The sequence below is a fragment of the Falco naumanni genome, chromosome 5 (assembly GCF_017639655.2).
Source record: "Falco naumanni isolate bFalNau1 chromosome 5, bFalNau1.pat, whole genome shotgun sequence".
In the NCBI taxonomy this organism is placed as follows: domain Eukaryota; kingdom Metazoa; phylum Chordata; class Aves; order Falconiformes; family Falconidae; genus Falco; species Falco naumanni.
Window position 1 is genome coordinate 23537001 of NC_054058.1, and position 18880 is coordinate 23555880.

Below are 18880 nucleotides of genomic sequence, written 5' to 3' on the forward strand. Positions count from 1 at the left end.
TGTGTGAGGTTAGAGTGGGTCAAGATCATAAACATAAACACACAGTTCTGTACCCTGTGCCGTTGCAAAAGAAAATTTCTCTTGCCCATCCTGATGATGGAATATAAGTAATTCTTGTCTATATCTGATCTCAGTATGATTTCTCACATTTAAAGAAGTGATGCAAAATGAGCAAACCAGCAGAATTCTAGCAGTTCAAAACTCTTGCTTACTACTAAAAGTACAGCACAAGGCTTCAAATCTCATCCACCCTGAGAAGTACACCGAGGAATGGGAATGGTTGGAAGAGGGGAGAGAAGACTAGGAAAAGGCCCTGAAAGGTCACAAAACTGCTCCAGGAGCAGCTACAATCATAGCCAGCCCCCATTCACTCTGACCTCTTTCTTGGCAGTAAGGGCATCAAAAGCAGCCAGCTGGGTTTTCCAGGATCCCCTCAAAGCAGAAGAAATGGCTGTTCTCCTGCCTTCCATTTGCCCTAGGCAACTGCTTGTTTGGTCTGTGTCCTGGGATTTGGATCACTGCTAGGCAAAATATAAAAGAAATGTGAATCTATACGCTTATATGTGCAGGTCTGAAAGTTGAACCCATGCTGCCATTTTTTTCTCACTAATTGACCGAAATAGACAACCCAGATGTGAACATCTCTGATCCCAAGATACCTCTAAGAGGGGCTTCACTGCTCAGAGCAATGATGTAGAATCCTTTTGCCTGGGCTTGAAGAGGTCTACTGTGTTATCTGCTGACTGGATATTTGCTTTGGAATACATGAATTTCATATTGTGCTCAGTCAAGACAGGAAAAGGATTATAGCTCTGCACATGAATACTCTGTCATACTATTTAGCTTAGCATGTGACTAGTATATTCACCAGTAGAACCATGAATGGATGACATATCTGAGGAAAAACAAAATACAAATGAGCTCTTTAGCAGAGCAGAACTCAGCATTTGATTTTGCAGGTGCAATCAGGGTGTCTTTGTGAGTACAATTAATTACACTTACATACTTAGAAGTGATTAAAAAAACCTAAGCTAATCTGTCATTGATGAAGTGTACCTACATGACATGCTTGGTGAAGTTCCTGAAATAGATAAATGGGAAGAAATCAGAGATGCCTAGAATGGATATACAAAGATGCCTGTGAATGCTGCTTTGTATCTATGTAGGACAGACAGGTGGATCATCTACACAGATCAGACTAATAGCAATAGCAAGTCTCAAAAAAAAAAGCCAAATCTGCAAAATGGAGACACTTTGCAACTCAGCAGAATTTAGAACTGCTCTAGAAAGTTAATTGTTTAAGAACTGCTTATTTAGCCCAAAGAAAATTTGGAACATTTCTCCCATAATTTCTGTGTTTTTTCATGGATGCGAATTCTTAAGTTTCTTTTTACTTTTCTCGAGTTGGGAAAAATTTTGCAGAAACAGTGCAGCTGTCATAACACTGTGAACACATCCAGAAAGAGTGACTCACAGCTCAAACAAGGTGAACTTAATATTTGATTTCAGTTCTCTCTACAGACTGTTTCCATCTCTTACTACTAACTGTGGTGGTCTAGCTGCAGTATGTCAGGAGCTGGAAGATCTAGGCCCCAAAACACTTTCTTCAGTTGAAAAATGAAAGAGAGGAAATTCAGTTTTTAATTATGTACAGACACAAATCCAAGTGTAGGTAAATGGAATCAGCAGTGCTTCAACAGTATGCACTCCTCAGAGCTGGGCTCACAGGCAGTTTATCCAATCAGATACTATATATTCTTTAACCACTGTCTTGTGGTCCTTGAGGGTGCCTGTGGTACAACAGATCACCTTCCCTCTGTCAGCTGGTTATCATCCTCCACTAGTGCTGACATCATTACCTGCTGATCGATGTATCCACCTGGAGAAATGAGAAGCTTGTGTTTTAAAATTGTACCCAGAGTATCACTCTCCAGATATCCAAACACAGACTATTGCCTAACATTTCATTACTGGGGATTTCCCCCCGCTCCTATTATTGCTTGGAAACACTTCTCTTTGCAGCAGCTGACTTAGCGGCATGTCTCCTTCAATAGAGTAATGAAGATAGCAGTAATACCTCCTGTAGATCTGCTATTACCTGTCTCTTTGCAGGATGGCCAATGGTGGATCTTCTTCTCCAGTCCTACTACTGCCCTTCCTGTGTTGTTGGCCTAAATACTGAGGACATAATTTATGTGAGGCATCAAGTCCTCTCCTGCTCAGAGATCATTTTCCCTCTCTTATGATCAAAAGACAGGGGATTTCAGGGCTGCCCCACTCAGGCAACAGGTACAGGCTCTGACCAAATTCATTTAGAGCTCATTAAAGGAGGTAGGATGTTAGAAACAAAGAAAAAGAGAATGCATAAAAGTCCTCATACCATATTTATCCATGTACATGGAATAGCTGTAGGCACCCAGTCATGCCCAAACATGGAATTAGAAGCCTAATTCTAGGAGATCTTTTTTTAAAAATCTTGCGAGGAATGTTTGCTGGCTTGATTCCTCTAATTATGTGGCTCCCCAGGGGCAGTAAAGTTTTTGACTACTGGGGACAATATCAATTGTTTTTAATCAAAGCTACTAAAATGATGCTTTGCAGTGAGGGTTATATTGCAGAACTGAAATACAGCTAAATGTCTAGATGTCTTAGGAATGTTTAAACAATAAAAGGACTTCTCCAGCTTCTCTGTTCATCTTTAGAAAAGGTCCGAGGGAAATGATCTTTTCTCCCTGCATCATGCTAGGCTTGTAATTTGCACAACAGAGAAGATGTGCTTATTGAAGAAGAAACGTGCGCAAGACACTCTTCAGAGAAAAGAGTCTCCCATTAGGCTGTTCATTAGAGATACTAAGCAATGTGAAAATTTCTCGTGTGAGAAGACATAATTTGACAGGAATCTCACCCCACAAATGTGAAAAGATTTATCTCATGCTCTCACTCCTCCTTCAGCCCCACTGACTCTTCCAGAAATTTTACTATAAATCTCTTCCTCTATGGTGAATGGTATGCTTCACCCACAGGGGAGCATAGCGTTATCCTCATCCAACAGAGTACAGGTAGAGGTTTTAGATAGATGAACATGTTACTGGCAAAGAGTTGTCTTGTATTCCTTTGATTTAGTCAAAAGATTCCTTCCATGTCATTAGGAATGCCATATTTTGCTGTTGGCACAGCCATAGCCTAGACCTTCTATTAAGGTTCTTGAGATCAACCCATCACTGCCCATTGTTTTGGTAACAAAAGAGTAGGAATAGAAATACAAATTTTAAAAAATAAACAATAATAAAACATTTTCCTGGTACTGCTTACCCGCTAAGTACACCGAGAACCAAGTTAAGTACAAAAAATGACCCTATGATGATTAGTGTAACAAAATAGATCCAGGGCCAGTCCCTTCCTATGGCATCATTGACCTGGAAGAGTGGAATGATAATTAGTGAGACAAGCTCAGATTCTGAGCACCGCAAGGCTCCAGCCAAAGAGATCCCAAGTCACCAGCAGTAAGATTTTCAATAGCCAGTTTCCTGGAAATTTATGACAGGCTGACATTAGCGATTTTGAATGCCCTGAGGTTGAATTTCTTTGTCAGAGAGTTACACCTCTTGTTTTACCTGTATTGTTATTTGCAATGTTTGAATATTTTGTCAAATTATTTGAGAGCTCATGTGAAGCTTCCTTGGATTCAGATTTTTAACCCCTCTGAAAGAATCCTGGTGACAGGGAAGAACCCTTATTATGGAGTCTTGCCCTGTAGCATTGGAAAAAGGACACCAAAACTGTCAGCTTACCCGCTCAACACACCAAGAACCAGATTTAGAACGAAAAAGGATCCAAAGATGACCAGACTGACAAAATACACCCATGGTAACTCATAGCCCATAGCGTCCTGCATCTGGAAAGATGAAGGAAAGTTAGAAGACAGAGAGGGAAAGCAGAAATGATTAGGCAAAGGAACAGATGGAAAGGTATGTAAACAGAGCCTGCGGTTGGTTTACACATAATCATAGCAAGTGTTTCTGTATGTTCTTTGTGATGTGACCACTCCTTTAACTGCGTTTTTCCTCTAGCTGTTTCCTTACAGGCAGTTATTAATATGGGCTGAGATATAAGCATGTGCTGCACTGGCACTTCTTTGCACACTCAAAGTTGTGGACTGTCACTTTCTGTTTACTTACAGCACCACAGGGGTCCACCCGATGACTTCAAAACTTCTAACCACTGCACATATGTATGACTCTCTGCTGCCAGTGAAAATGTTAGTTTTTGCTAAGCACTTCCACGGTGTGTTGTCAGCTCACATTTACTTCCCATGTGTAGCACAGGTACACGTACCTCAGAGAGAAGCATGTGGTAACTATGGGCAAATACCGATCTTCCCCTAGCAATGCTCTGGTCATCTTTATAGTTTCCCACAGTGGCAGTAGCTGTATGCTTTTGAGGAAGGTCCTTTCAAGGCTCACCATGTTCTGACCTAGTCAAGTGTTTTCTAAAACTTTCTCACAAACTTCTCTCCTTGAAGGATGAATCTCCTTCAAAATTTAATTCCTACACAACTGAATATTCAGAGAACTTTAGACTGTAAACTGAATGATATAAGCATAGGTCTGGCTTTCACACTACTATAGGCATGTGCAAATGAAGCAGGCAGACTACTGTTTTATCACAGAACCTGTATTGTGTGTAGAGTCACTCTTGCACATAATAAGATATTGTGTATATTCTAAAAGCATGTAGTACACAAACACTATTTTATCTTGAAGTCTCCTTCAAAATTCAAAATTTTGGAAAGTTGCTGGATACCTTAATAGAATCTTTCTTTCATGATGGTATAAAAAATATCAGAGTCTCTTCTTCTTTACTTTTCATAAACATTCATCTTCTGAGTCAGACATAGCATCATTAAAGAAACAGATGGTGGTTACCATTTTCAGCAGCACTAAAATGATTTATGAACATAAATTGCAGACTTGAAAGTACCTAAAGGCATAAAGCACTCTAGGTTCCTTTGTTTTCCATGCTTTTGAAAATTTTATCATATGTTGTCCTCTCCTTCCAGGAAAATGCTCTCTCCTTTGCAACCTAAACATTTGTTGTGATCACAGAAGAAACACTCTTTCATACATGGGCACCGAGATGCACTTCAGGGAAGGCAATATGACTCAAGATTCATAACAACCCAAGAGAGGAATTTCAGACCTTCAGTAAGACAAGGCAGGAGAGTAACACTAATATAATCAGTTCTTTGTGGATGGAAGTCCATTATCCATTTTTCTTTCAAGGTGCAGTCACTAAAGTCCTTGTCTGGCAACAGTCCATAGTCAATGGGCTAGTCCAAAACACTATCTCAGAGTTCCTTCAGCTGCAACTGAACTGGACTTACTAAAAAAAAAAAGCTCAAAATCTGCCCCTGTGAAAACAGTTCATGAGCTCCTTCCACAGGATTAATACATTTAGCTGTCAGAACAAAGTACCTGAACATCTAACATTCCCTAAGCATATTAACCAGCTTTCCTTTTAATACTTTTGTAGAATTGTTTAGTTGATAAATATAAATAAATAAAAATTAAAAACATAAAGTAATAGTTCTTTATGTTTGCAAGCCACATCTCATCCCACATGACCAAAAAGTAGACACCTCTGGTGTGAAACAAGTCAGTGTTTTAAAGAGAACAAAACATCATGGTATATAAAAATGGAAGCAATATTCACCTGAAATCACAGTGGAGAAATCAGGCAGGCAAAATGTGACTGCCCAAGCTGGATTTAAGTGAAGATAATGAGACTTTTACAAAGAAACCCACTATCTATATAAAGAAATTCACAGAAACAATGAGTATGGATGACTTTGAAAAACTGCTGTAAGAATTTACCAGTGCAGGTACAATGATGACTCAACTTCCCTCCAACTATGACAGGTGGTGATAAAAAAGCCTCAGTTGTATGGTATTCATCTATCGACAGGTTGTTTGGTTGTGGTTTGTTTTTTTTTTTTTGTCAGCTGGGAAAGTCAGCTGGAAAAGTAGAACTTCTCAAAGCTGTGGTGCAAGTGAATCCTAAACAGCAAATGCCAGGGTGCCAGGTACAGATTCAGGTGCATGTCACAGTGACTTTTGTACTTTGGCATGAAGAAATTTCCAGATGGCAATAAGTTTCCATCCTGGCCTGGTAAAGCATATAACTACAGTATAGTGTACTCTGGCTATTTCCAAAGTCTGCACAATTGCATAGTGATTGTACCAGCTAGCATCAGCACAAATTGGTTTTGAAAAATAGACCTGCATTCTGCTACAGCAGAGCATTTGGGACTTCTCAGACTGAACAGTTAGGAGGTCAGCTTTTCATCTCTTTTATTGCCCAGTCATATATGTAACAGAGAAGCTGAGAGGCAGAGACAGTGATAGCTTTTCAAGTGTAGAGAAACCATCAGTATCTGGCAAACAGCTGAATCTCTCTCTGTTGCTGGGCTCCCTGTGTTTGGCGCTCTCACACCTCATTTTCTTTAGTAGAAGGCAAGATTATTCCATACATCATAGGACTGAGCTACAGGTGACAGGAATGTACGTTATATATTGATATAACATCAGATATTTGGAAAATTATCTTTAAAACTCTCTTGGATAAGAAGACAGTACACTGTGAGCTTACTATTTGCTCTTGAAAAACAACTGCAGGAGAAATGCAGAGATGAAAGCTGCTTGGCAGAAATTGGGGACGGGGTGTGTGTGGAAACAGACTTACTCAAAACAGTAACAGCAACATATCAACATTTTAAAACCATTAAATTCTTGGCTAAGATTGTATCCTTCCAAATATCTGGAAATACTTCCTCCAAAATGGAAGTATGCTAAAATCCAGGACTGTCCTCAACAGACGAATGCTCCCATACGATATCATTAAAAACCTTGTACCTGTGTTTGAGTGAAACTACTTCCTGGAAACTTATCATCATTCTGGGAGTATGTAGCTATTAATCATGTGTGTATGCATGCACGTGTCCTGTTAATTGCAGCTGAAGACTTTCGCTGCAAGTGTAACTTAGGTGGCAAAGCTGATTTTTCCTAATTATGCTATTGAAGTGGAGAAGCTGCAGAGGGTCATGACAAGATCAGGAGTGTTACCATTTGAACACTATTGAGTGCAGAAAACAAGGTCTGCAAAATACGTTTTGTATGGTTGCCTGTAGTGAACAGAAACCAGTTCAGTTGTAGGTTACCTCTCTAGGACAACAGTACATCCCCTAACACAGAGTTCAGCTCCCTGGTCACTGAGTGCACTGCTTCTCCCTGAGTGTGAATTAACCATATGAATCTCAGCAGAAAAGGTGGATCATCTAAATTTACAGTTCTGAACAATGACTATCAGCCAGTGTAGGTCTGAATTACAATATTCCAGCTACAGTAGCCAAGGTGATTGCAACCTGATGTCAATATAAGCATGTATGGAGCAATTGTTAGGTCAGTTCGAAGCACAGCGTTGATGGGAATCTGCAGATTGTCATTTATAGAAATAATTCTGCTTTCTGAGTCAAACTGCCTGACCTTTCACAGCTCACATCTCAACACTCACATCTCACTACTGTCAACAGTGAGAAAGTTGGTACATTGCTAAGATTAACACATCATCTCTCAGAGACCTGAGAGATAAGGATCTTAGTTAGACTCCTCATGATTTGCTACCCTATCTGGCACTGTGTGGACATAATTTTGGCTCATTATGCTTCAGCTTTCCAATCTGCAAAGTGGGATACTACCTTGTCTCACTGTGTATTGTCAAATAAACCACTCGGTGTCATGATGAAAAGAGGGTATTTTAGCATATTTGAGGTCTGATGGACCTTGTGTACTGGGGAAAAGCTTTTCCTTTGCCAAGCATCCTTAATTGCTACCTTGACTATAGCATTTCAATGTCCAGGTGAAGGCTTTTCTCTCAACGGTACAGATAATCTCCTAGAAATAACGCCAGGATTTTTAATGCTGTTATTTGCTGATCACAATTACAACCATCAGTTTCAGTAGGGGCCAAGGAATAAAAGTCTATTTATCTCTGTAAACAGACCTTTGGTTCTTCAGAAGACATAGATGAAGTCTTATTGGTAAAGCCGCAGAAGATATGCATGCTATAATTGTTTAGAGATTTTTTCCTCCCCCAGGGGTAATAGTCTTGCAGATTTTGCAAGTATCTCATTCACTGCACAGGCATCATAGTTCAAAGGTAATGTTCAAGGCATATTATCTATTAACATAATGGTTGAACATTACCAAGCACATAGTGGAGGTCTTTTAGTCATTTCATGAGAGGAGTAGACACAATTCACTAAATTCTGGTGATTTTACAATTCACACAGCCACACTCTGACACTTTATGCCAAATGTCATTTAAAAATAACCGAAAGTTACAGGAAAAGTTTAATCCATCACAGAAGGGCAGCTGCCACTACAAAGCAGCAAGCTGAAGAGAAAAAAAAAAAGTCTGTCTTGTTCAGTGCACAATACTGGAGAGCTGCAGCTTGAGGGAAAGTAAGTTAGCTAGGACACCAGGGCTAGTCGTCTATTTCTTGAGTAAATTGCTAATTGATTCCTAATGACTATAGCATGTTATGATAGCCTTTTTTAAATACAAGTCAAGTGGTTCAAGTATTCTATAATGAAGTGTATAACCTTTCACAGAGTAACATTAATCAAGAGGAGCAGAGTACTCAACAAAATTAAAGGGCAGTAAATTTGGAAATTTTGTGTGGAAATGCTATTTTATGCAGTCTATCTGTGGAATTCACTGCCTCAGGAAATGATCTAGCCAAACGTAATGGTTATGGCCAGTAGCAAAATCTCTAGTTGAAACCAAGTCTTTCTTGTAGCAATATAAAATTTGAGAATGTTGGGAGCAGGAGACAGCAGAAAGAAGATGTAACATTTCATTGCTGCTGGATAGATCTTCCGCTTGAAGATTTCATTTCAAAAACCATCCTTTTCAGGAAAAGCACTTAAGCACCTTATTAATCTCAAGGATGCATAGAAGTTATTTCCTCAGCTCAGACTGAAGATCAAATAGTAGCCTACCAGCAGGCATGGCTCACGTGATACATACACGTATACACTAATGTGAGATTTAGGTATTTGTCCTTGATCTATTGCAAAGTAAAGAGGTTTGCATTGAAACATAAATTTTCCTTTTCCACTTTCTCTTTCCTTCTCTTCCTATGAATATTTGGGTGAATGCATTTCATTCACACATATTCTCATGGAACTACAAGTTTAAACTTTGATTAAACAACTCCAGAAACTTTTTATGTAGGATGAGGCACTGTTTTGCACTGAGAGGGAAAAATGTTCTCCACCAAATTTTTTAATCAGAATTCAGGTACAAAACCAATTGAAATAAACAGAAGATAGAACTTCACCCTTCACAGCTGCAGCTGTGTTGGCAATATTACAGAAAATAATAATAATAAACCTACATTATAGACAGTCAGTAAGTCCTACATCTCAGGCAAGGGCTATGTCGCCTAGAAAGAAAAGTACTCCTACTCTAACTTCTTTGGCTTCCTTTAAATCTTTGAGCTGCTTTCATGATAGTTAAAGCTTTGCTTTGTTTCTGAAACTTCACAGACTGACTGAAAGACTTTGCATTCATACATTCAGGGAACAAAAAAGGTCTCATAAAACCAATGTAACTCTTCGGAAGTAACTAATGGGGTGAATTTCCCAGAAAGCGTCCAGATAAATTTGTCCAGTGAAGAAGTAAAACTAATTTGAAAGATTCATTTTTCTACCTTTCCTTGTACAGGTACATTACATCAGCAGAAATAGCTAAGAAACAAAACATTCCAAATAAGAAAAGGGATATTGTTGTTAGTTCCTAAGAACATCCAACAACTGTAACTGGTGATAGCATGATTTCTGAGGCTGCTCAGCAAACAAGAAAGAAACTATTTGTTCAATGAAACATTCTCTTCTAGTTAGCTGCTTAATTGCAGAGCTGATTTGGGCTTAAGAACACCTTGGCTCTGCAGTACTTGCAGGCTTTGCCTTGGAAGGTCTTGCTAGTAGACAGAGCTGACAGAGGACTTATGATATGAAGGACTGGCACCTTTCTCTCAGCTTCTTCTTACAGATCTAAGACACTTGACAACTGTCTCTTTAGCTGTCATGCTCTTAAATAACTTGGGCTAGGTAACTGGACCGGGACTACTGAGACTGTGACACAAACAAACCAACCTCTAAACGTGCAAACATTTAATACTGTTGGTTAGCTCTGGTAACAAATCCTGCACATTGTATCTTCTCTGATCTCTAAACAGTACACTGCTTATGGCATACTGGTTTTTTTCATGTAATACTTTTGATAAATATATTAATTTTGCAACTTGTCGTAAGCCCTACTGCTCTTAATATTGCTTTTAACAAGAAAACTGCTCATTGTTATTCACAATTTCTAATTTTTTCACAAAATTATAAATGCTTAAAAGAAGCCCCAGAAAGATTTCAACGAGGTGACAAAGAAGCAAAGGTAAAATAAAAAGGGACATAGTACTGAAATTGACTTCCTGTGTATGTTAGGCTTCATAGACACTTCTTCCAACTTGTGGGACAAACCATGGGAATGCTTCTTTAGCACTGAAATCCTACACATCCTGAATCTGCTGATTTGTCTGGAGCCTGAATGGTGTGAGGCTGCTGCATATCATGTCAATGAAGACATAAACCCCACACATTTTTACTTGAGGAATTCCTGGCTGGTCTTCACATGTACCTCAAGTAAGCCTACACACAGCATGCATCCATCTGACTGCACCATTCACAGAAGGAGCAAGAAAAGTATCATGTTTCCTATTACCCATCATAGATCCTTAAAGCTGGATTTAGACTTAGTACGTTGCTATCCTAAGGATGAAGATTCCACCTTGCAGATCCTTCAATCTAAAATCTAATTAGTTGTTTTTGCTTGGCTGGTTATTAATCCAGTACTCATATATGTGCATAATTTAAGGCATATGAATAATTCCACTGAAGTCAACGGTCAATATTATTGTTACCAGCAGAAATGAACTGATATGCATAAGTGCTTTGCCTGAATGCAATGGGGCACAGGATTGGGAGAAATATATGATAAGGAGTTCATTTTCTGAAATTCTTGGGAAAAATCAGATGCTTAATGTACATAGTCACTAAAAAATGACAAAAAGATTTAAGCATTTCAGTCTAGACATTCAAGTGTATCATGAGAGACATTATAATTTATCTTGTCAACCTGAAATACTCTTTCAGCCTTCCAGAGTCTTTAAGACAGGTGATGAGAAGTGGGAATTTATGGTCTGCAAGCTGACTCAAGGCAAAAGGACAGAGATGAGGGTAAAAAAATACAAAAGTTCAAGCCTTGTGATAAGCAAAAATATAAACCCCAAAATAAACTACTTACTTTTATGGACTTAGGAACAATGTAATAAAATTGCTTCTGAATGGCTTAAAATATAAGCAAAGGACTCCAGATGCCTTTTCTTTTATTCTGGGTAGATTTTTTTTCCTAAACATCAACATCCTAATAGTCTTAAAGGGACTCCAAGCCACAGCTGTTCCTTACAACTGTTCTGAAATACTCTGCATTTTGTATCTATCAGATGGATGTGAAGGAGAGACTGGAGAGTTCAACCCAGCTTCAGTCTGAACTGGTGACACTCAAGGGAAGGAGTAGCACTTGATCAGTTGCTCCTGTTAAAAATTATGGTTTGATAATCACATTTCTTTTATTTTGAAGTACTGAAGGAGAAGGCAAATGTTAAAGTTGGTTGTTCTCTCCAAGCACTTATTTTTAAGGCTTTTCTTACTGTATTGCCTCAATCATGGAGATTTACAAATTCCATATGTGCATTCTATATGTACATATAGACATCTGTAACTTTTTTTTAAAGAGTGTCTTCAGGAGAAAGGCAAGACATCTGGATGAAGAGAAGCACACAGGGATCATGAGACAGGGCAGAGAATGCTCTAGGCAGGTTATTCTGCTATATGGTCACTATAGGATAAAAGCAAATAACGTAGGCAAGATTTGTCATACGTGGGCAGTGGGAAGAATAATAAGATTCCTATGTGTACCTTGGCTCCCCAATTATTCTGTATGCTCTGTAGTGATGGAAAGAGCAAATTAAAATTCCACTCTGAGCTAGAAATATTGGCAATTTGTACAGAACTCTCTGCAGGAGCTAAATGGGGCCATTAACTGAGAAAGGACTGCCTCAATGAGGACAACAGAAACATCAAGGGAAGAGATTAATTGGCAACAGAGAACCTTTGAGAAATAATCAAGAAACTGCAGCAATGGAAGATGTGTCCAGAAGAGAGAAGGGGAAGGGGGCAGACAGATCTGAGAAGATGAAGACTGCAGAGATTGCTTCTTCACTCCTGTTAACAAAGACTTATGTTGAATCTCCTGTAGATGTCCACACCCAAGTACACCTGCACTGAACCAGGTGAACCGTAATTCCTGATTTATTTTAGAAAAACTGTGGGTATGGCTATAGTTCATTGTTATGCTGCCTGATCTCCCTGACAAGGGGGTGAAGTTTTCAAAATGGACCAAGCTTCCCACACAGCACTACAGTGAAGATAAGTGAAAGTAGGGCTGGGCTCAACCTTGGTGTCATGGGAACACACACTCCTGCAAAAGATACATCCTGACTGACTTGAACTTCTTGGGGAGACTGTGTAAAGGCAGGAGTCCTGCAGAAGAGCCCTGGGGAGACTGTGTAAAGGCAGGAGTCCTGCAGAAGAGCCCTAACAGACTGCTGCAACCTGTGCAAGAACAGGACTACAGCAGAGATGTAGAAGAACTGCCTTATAACCACATCTGCTGCTTGATGGCAAAGTGAGAACCTGTGAAATAGCTGTTTGCTTTTTTTTTTTTTTTTTTTTTTCATACAGTATGAGGGAAGTGCATTGCTACCAGTAGCATTTGCAAAGCTTACTTCTTTATAACAGCACCAAGTCATGTTTTCATTGCTCATTAAATACTGGCCCCACCTTTTCAGGTATACACACACTTTCGCAGCTGGGAAGGACTGTATAAAGTCTGAGACACATAGAAAAAAACCTAGCTTTCAACCACCTAGCCCCAGATTATTCGTACTGTATGCTGACACTGAATCATTCCACTGTGTTTTTTAGCCCCCAGGATATAACCAACGGACTCCACAACATTTTCATTCTTTAGTAAAGTTCTATATTAATATTTTAGCTGGTTTCATTTTGGATGCACATTGTCTTTTGCAGTCAGCTGTTCTTTAACAGACTGAGCTGTTATAAGAAATGTAAGGTCCCTGTCTGAGAGTGGGAAGAGAATTAAAACTTGCATTCAAATACCAGCAGGTCAAAATGTCTGTGGCACACACCGATTGAGCTGAATTGTTTTTCTAGTGCAAGCTATTTCTGTTGAAAATGCTTGCTGATCCCATACTTCTACAGCACAGTAGTTTGTGCTTGCTAGACAGGTAGGGGGGCAATATTGACTTGGGTGTGTTTCCCACTCTCTTAATTAAATCTGCAATTTAAAACGACCTTCACACAAGTTTACTGTACAACTGCAACTGATGGCAAAGGCCACTGGCATTTGACTTCACACTTTTCATTTCAAAACAAAGGAAAAAAAGTTAGGCTCTCCCTTGACTTAAAGAAAACAGCAGCGTTAACTGGGCTTTGTTTTCACAAAGTTGCAACATTTATTAGCACTAGTACTGTTCCAAAGGGACATGGATGACTATGGCAAATCAGCTATCTGAAAAGTGGATTTTGCCGACAAAATCTCATCATATTAAATTTTTGTTAGTGCAAGTACCACTGAGAAATTCCTACAGTTAACTATGCTAGGGGAGGGAAAACAAATAATCAGGAAGCTACTATTTACACCTCCACCCATCCCACCTGTATGCTTTGTGCTTTCTTGTGGGACTTCTTTATTTTTCTGTGAAAACTGGAGAGGATTACATACCTCTGCAGCATGTTTGGCAATACAGGGATTATGAACTCCCACTGAAAACATTAGTTACATAGTGAGAATTCCTTACATCAAAGACAAATTCTGAGCTCCAATAAGCCTCCTGCTTTGCTACCTCACTCTCTTTCTCCAGGTTTAACAGGTAAAAGAGAAAATAATAATTAAATGTATTTCAATTCAGTTTAGAACATGTCACCCAGGAGTAAAATATTGAAATTCATCTATTGCCAAGCGATAAAGCAACTCACATTCTAGAGTGTGCTGGAACTGTTGCACTTTGAGGATGTAAATAATTCCCTCTAAACTATTCCCTCAAAAGTTTGTTGTTTCCCCCCCCCCCAGTGGTGTTTCAGGTCACTGTCTGTCTGCACTGAGGCTGACTGTATCATACAGACCAGCTGTGAAAGAACAGGCCATACACTGACCCAGGCAGAGCTTTTAAAGGCACTAGGCCCAGACTGAAAAGGCACTAGGCCCAGACTGAGCAGGTCTTCAGGACTTTCCACAAACGCAGCCTGGAGTCTAGTAGGCCAAGCCCTTGCTCTTGATCCGTTCTGCTTGTTGATACAGATGGCTGACAGACCACCTTCCCTACCTCTTCCCTGCTCTACAGCTAACATCACTAGTGACATTACTTTTGCCTTCCTATTACACTACTTTCCTTGGTTCCTGAACAGTAGATCTACTTGGATTCATGTCACTGATTCATCTGCAGTGTTCTGCCAAAGTCAGGTCCCTATACAGGTAACAGCACCCATTTAAGGTCTCCGTTCCCTCATGTGGTTGATGACATGAGTGGGTTAGCTTGTTGGGTGAACTTGCAATTTGCAGAAATGCTATGTAGTGACCTCCAAAAATTATTTGGATTTGTGCGACTTAATCAGGATTTGAATTCAGGTCTCCAGAGGCAAAAGTCACAGAGCTTTACGTGAGTTGCCTTGTTCCCCATGTAAGTGTGTATAGACTTTTTTCCCCTTTAAAAGGAAATGGTTGATCTTTGAAAAAGTCATCCAAAAGCCCAAAGGCTATTTAGCCACAGGGCTGATAGTTCTTTCATTATAGCTACTGCAGCAGTTCCATCTCTTACTGCTGCTCAGTTTTTTAAAAACCTTTTCATCTTTTAAAAGCTTTGGAAATCCACTCCAAAAGAATAAAGTGCTGATTTCAAGCAAGAAAATATCCCCTAGGATGGTAGGTTTCCAAATCTAAAGATTTCATTTCATCTTAGAATTCTGGGCTATCCCTTCCTGTCTCTGTTTACTTTGTATTTACATTTGCATGGCTGATTATCCAGAAAGGATTTTCTGCCTATTTTACTGTATTGCTATTTTATAACTGCTTCTATTTATTTCAGTGCAGACTGATAGCAAATTCTACCACGAGTATTTCAGAGCAGCACTGATTACTGCATGCACAAAAATACACATGTGCATACTGTTCATTGATTTACATAGTCAATTAAGTCCTTAAAAATAAAGATAATGAAAAACGGTACAGTAAACTGTAGATAATCACTACCTTCTTTAATAACTGAAGGCTTGACTATCAATTCTTTTTTTGCACTTGATCAGTATATCCCAGTTTCCTTTGTAGCCAGCTCCTAATCTATAATATTCCTAGAAATCCATTCTACATTTTAGATGATGAATCCAGCTTTCAGTTGTGAAATAACCCCTGAAATTGTGAAATAAAATGTACAACATCTAGAAATCATGGCAAACAGCTAATAAACATTCATCTGATAGGCACACTAGCCACTTACAGATAATGTATAAGCACTAGATGTTCACTGGAGAGACTACTATCAAAGAGCTTGAATGCAATGATACTGCATTATCAACAGTTCTCTTTTTCTTGTGAGTTTTATCAGCAACACCAAGTAGGCAAGATCAGCACAACGTCCAGGACTGATTTCTTCTAGATATGCTTTCTTTAAAACTCCACAATGTGGATGTTCTGTGGTAAATACTTGTCTGAGTCCTAAACCCTTCATTTTCTACTTCTGGTCACTTTGTATCTTTAGGGACATGTGCTCAATATTGGTTTTAGGCCTCCAATTTGGGTACAGATCAGATGACTGGAGTTAGAAGGAGACAGTTCTAGAGGAGGCCACGGGCATAGCTAAACTTGTTAATAAAAGCTACAGACTTATAATGGTATGATCACCCATCATACTGAGCCCTCAAGCCCTGTTCAGGCAGAAAATCCACTGAAATCAATGAACAAAGCCAGTATTAGTAGACCAATTCTGTTTGCAGGCAGGAAAACTTATTATTTACAGAAAGATTGGTGAGGTTTTAGTTGTATTGCCCTTTGTCTTGAAAATAAGATGATGAAACAAAATAAACAGGAGTTTTATAGTCAGTTCTAGAGCCACCACTTGTGTTCTGACCTTGGGCATATTTCCCTGTCTTTTTCTTTCCCAGGGTCTAGATAATGAACCAAAGTCTGTTATTTGTGAACTTGCTAGTGGATGTGGGTCCAAACTTAACAGCTCTGAAGATAGTTGTTTCAGAAGCCAATATTCATCAGTTTTTGAAAAACTAGTAGTAGGGCTCAAGCAGTGCACCCACAAACACAGGCACTCAAAATCCTAAGTCATATATAAGTGTCCCAGTATTTTAGCTCTTAATTTTATAGCTTTGGGATAAAAGATTAAAGATAAGAAAGGTCTCTGTGGTGATTAGACAGCAGCAATTAGGAAACAGTCTAAGGAAGAACAAAAGAAGAAGGAACAGAGAAAGGGCAACAGAAAGACAGGGATATTAAAGAGGTCCTTCCCAAGCAGGAGCACTGGGCAGAGGGTCTCCATTAACATCTCCCCATAACCAACCCAAAGAAGCTTATTTTTAATGGAAAGTTTCTTTCCATATAGAAGAGGAGGACTGAGAGGTCCAAAGTTGAGGTCTGAAGGGCTCATGAAAGCTTAATTCCACGCAGCAAGTGCCTGTTTTGCATTGGACAAACATTCAGCAGCAGTTTTTTATGGCAGGTGGCAACCAGCAAGTCACTGCTGTCACTCACTTCAAGGCAGCAGTACAGGCAACCAGGACAGTTACACATGCAGTTGTTCATGAGAAAAACAGGTTTAGGTCAGCATTTATGCAAATTAAGTGTGGTCACTGCTTTTTTCAGTGCATTAATGCTGTGGCCCTTCAGTGCACTGAACTATTGGTCCTCTCCCCCTAGCCAACACTGTTACGGCAGATGGAGTTGAAATAACCTCTGCAATCACACACATGGCTTGCTCATACTTGCGTGCTTATTCTTTGTAAATTTTTCACATCCATGCAAAACCCTGCCAAAAAGATGATTAAAAAACCTCAACCCCACAACAATAAAAGCCCAGCATTTTCTTGGAGGGGTGGGGGTGGATGGAGAATAAACACCATGGAAACATGTAGACAGATATATTCTTAGAATCAGATCATTCTCTTGTGTGGAAAGCCTTACTAATTCAAGCTTAAGTGCTGCAAGAATAAAGGGTTAGAAGGAAAAACACAGCTGGTGAAAATTGGGGGTTGCAGCTCTGCGTTTAATGTCTTCCACTTTGTGGCAATATCTGTATTCCTCACATCATCTTCCTCATTGGCTGCACAGGCTGCAGGGGGATGAGAAAAGCTACAAGATATGTCAGTGCTGTCAACAAAGTAAATTATATCTGTTGTTCAGTTTGTTCCATTTTGATTTCATGATGGGAATTGTAAAGGTGACTGCAAGCTCAATTTTCAAGTTTTTTAGTGACTTGGAAGTATGATCTCACAGATTCAGAGACAGAGGGACCTTCTAGGACAGCCTGTTTAAGCCACTACATCTACATATGCTACTCTGTCTTTGGGGATGTGATGCTTCTGAATATTTTCACTGATTCAATCTCACTACGTTGTGGCTCTCACTACATTGTGGTGGCTCTACTGCACTGTTTTAGACTACTAAAATGTTTTCTTGCCTAGGGATTGGGCAATACCAAGGATCGTTCAGTTAAATTTGAGAGAGTCAACTTCTGTGCCAGTTTAGGCATCTCTTCCAGGGACAGGTTACTGCCCTGGATCTCATCCAGACCTGGCTTTTGTCCATCTGTAATAATAGCACACTCTTTAGTTTACAGTTAGGACCTTGAGATAAACTGTCCCTGGAGGTACTACACGTTATTTTCAGAGACTTAACCAATATTCTGACGTGTTGTCCAAATGACATGGGACAAAGCCAATACTTCAAAAACAATGGCAGGCTCAAGGCTGCTCATTATTAAAAATCATCAAGCAGATCAAGTAGAATTACTTAATCCTAGAATTCAAGCTGTAATGAGCAAGCTGTATGCAGAACATCTCAGGATCAGGTTCTCCACTGCCCAGCAGCATGAATAGCCCAATGCAACAACGTATGGTTGCATTTTGCACTTGCTCTGCATTCAGTTTTCATTTATATATATGATTTCTTAGACGCAGGGTAGTGGAGAGACCAGGCAAATAAAACTGAGGCTGCAGTGGGCAGTTTTGCATGCAGTGTCACAGGGCTCCAGCTGCTGAAAGCACATTCCACACAAAGATGAAAGCCTTTCTAGAGACAGGGCTCTGTCCGACTTCCATTTAACTCAGAAGCGAAGCTTCCCCTGAAGGACAGTAACAAACTGATTAAAGATAATCAAAGAGAAGCTCCATTAGGGAAGTTTGAAAGTACTGAATTGGCTTAGATTAGAAAAAGATTAAGGGAATACTACAATTTCTTAAACAGGATGTTACAAACTGCATAGGGATTAATTTTCTTCCTAAGTCAACAAAACAGTAAGAAATAATGGACTGCAGCAGAGACAGATTACAAAATACCAAATGACCCAATTTGTAACATTTGGATTTGCATCTGCTGCTGGAAGTTTCCAAGTCTGGTCTTCAGA

The 18880-nt window shown here is 39.4% G+C and overlaps 1 protein-coding gene across 14 annotated transcripts in view; it reads right to left on the bottom strand.

The window, feature by feature from the left end:
- Window positions 1-18880, bottom strand: part of CACNA1C (calcium voltage-gated channel subunit alpha1 C) — a 441725-nt gene that overhangs the window by 146008 nt on the left and 276837 nt on the right. For 13 of the 14 annotated variants that reach the window (XM_040594355.1, XM_040594352.1, XM_040594357.1 and 10 more), the window contains exon 8: window positions 3792-3895. In XM_040594355.1, coding sequence (XP_040450289.1) covers window positions 3792-3895 — 104 coding nt within the window. Of the gene's footprint in view, window positions 1-3312; window positions 3417-3791; window positions 3896-18880 lie in introns of all 14 variants that reach the window. The other variant, XM_040594360.1, reaches the window with a different exon arrangement.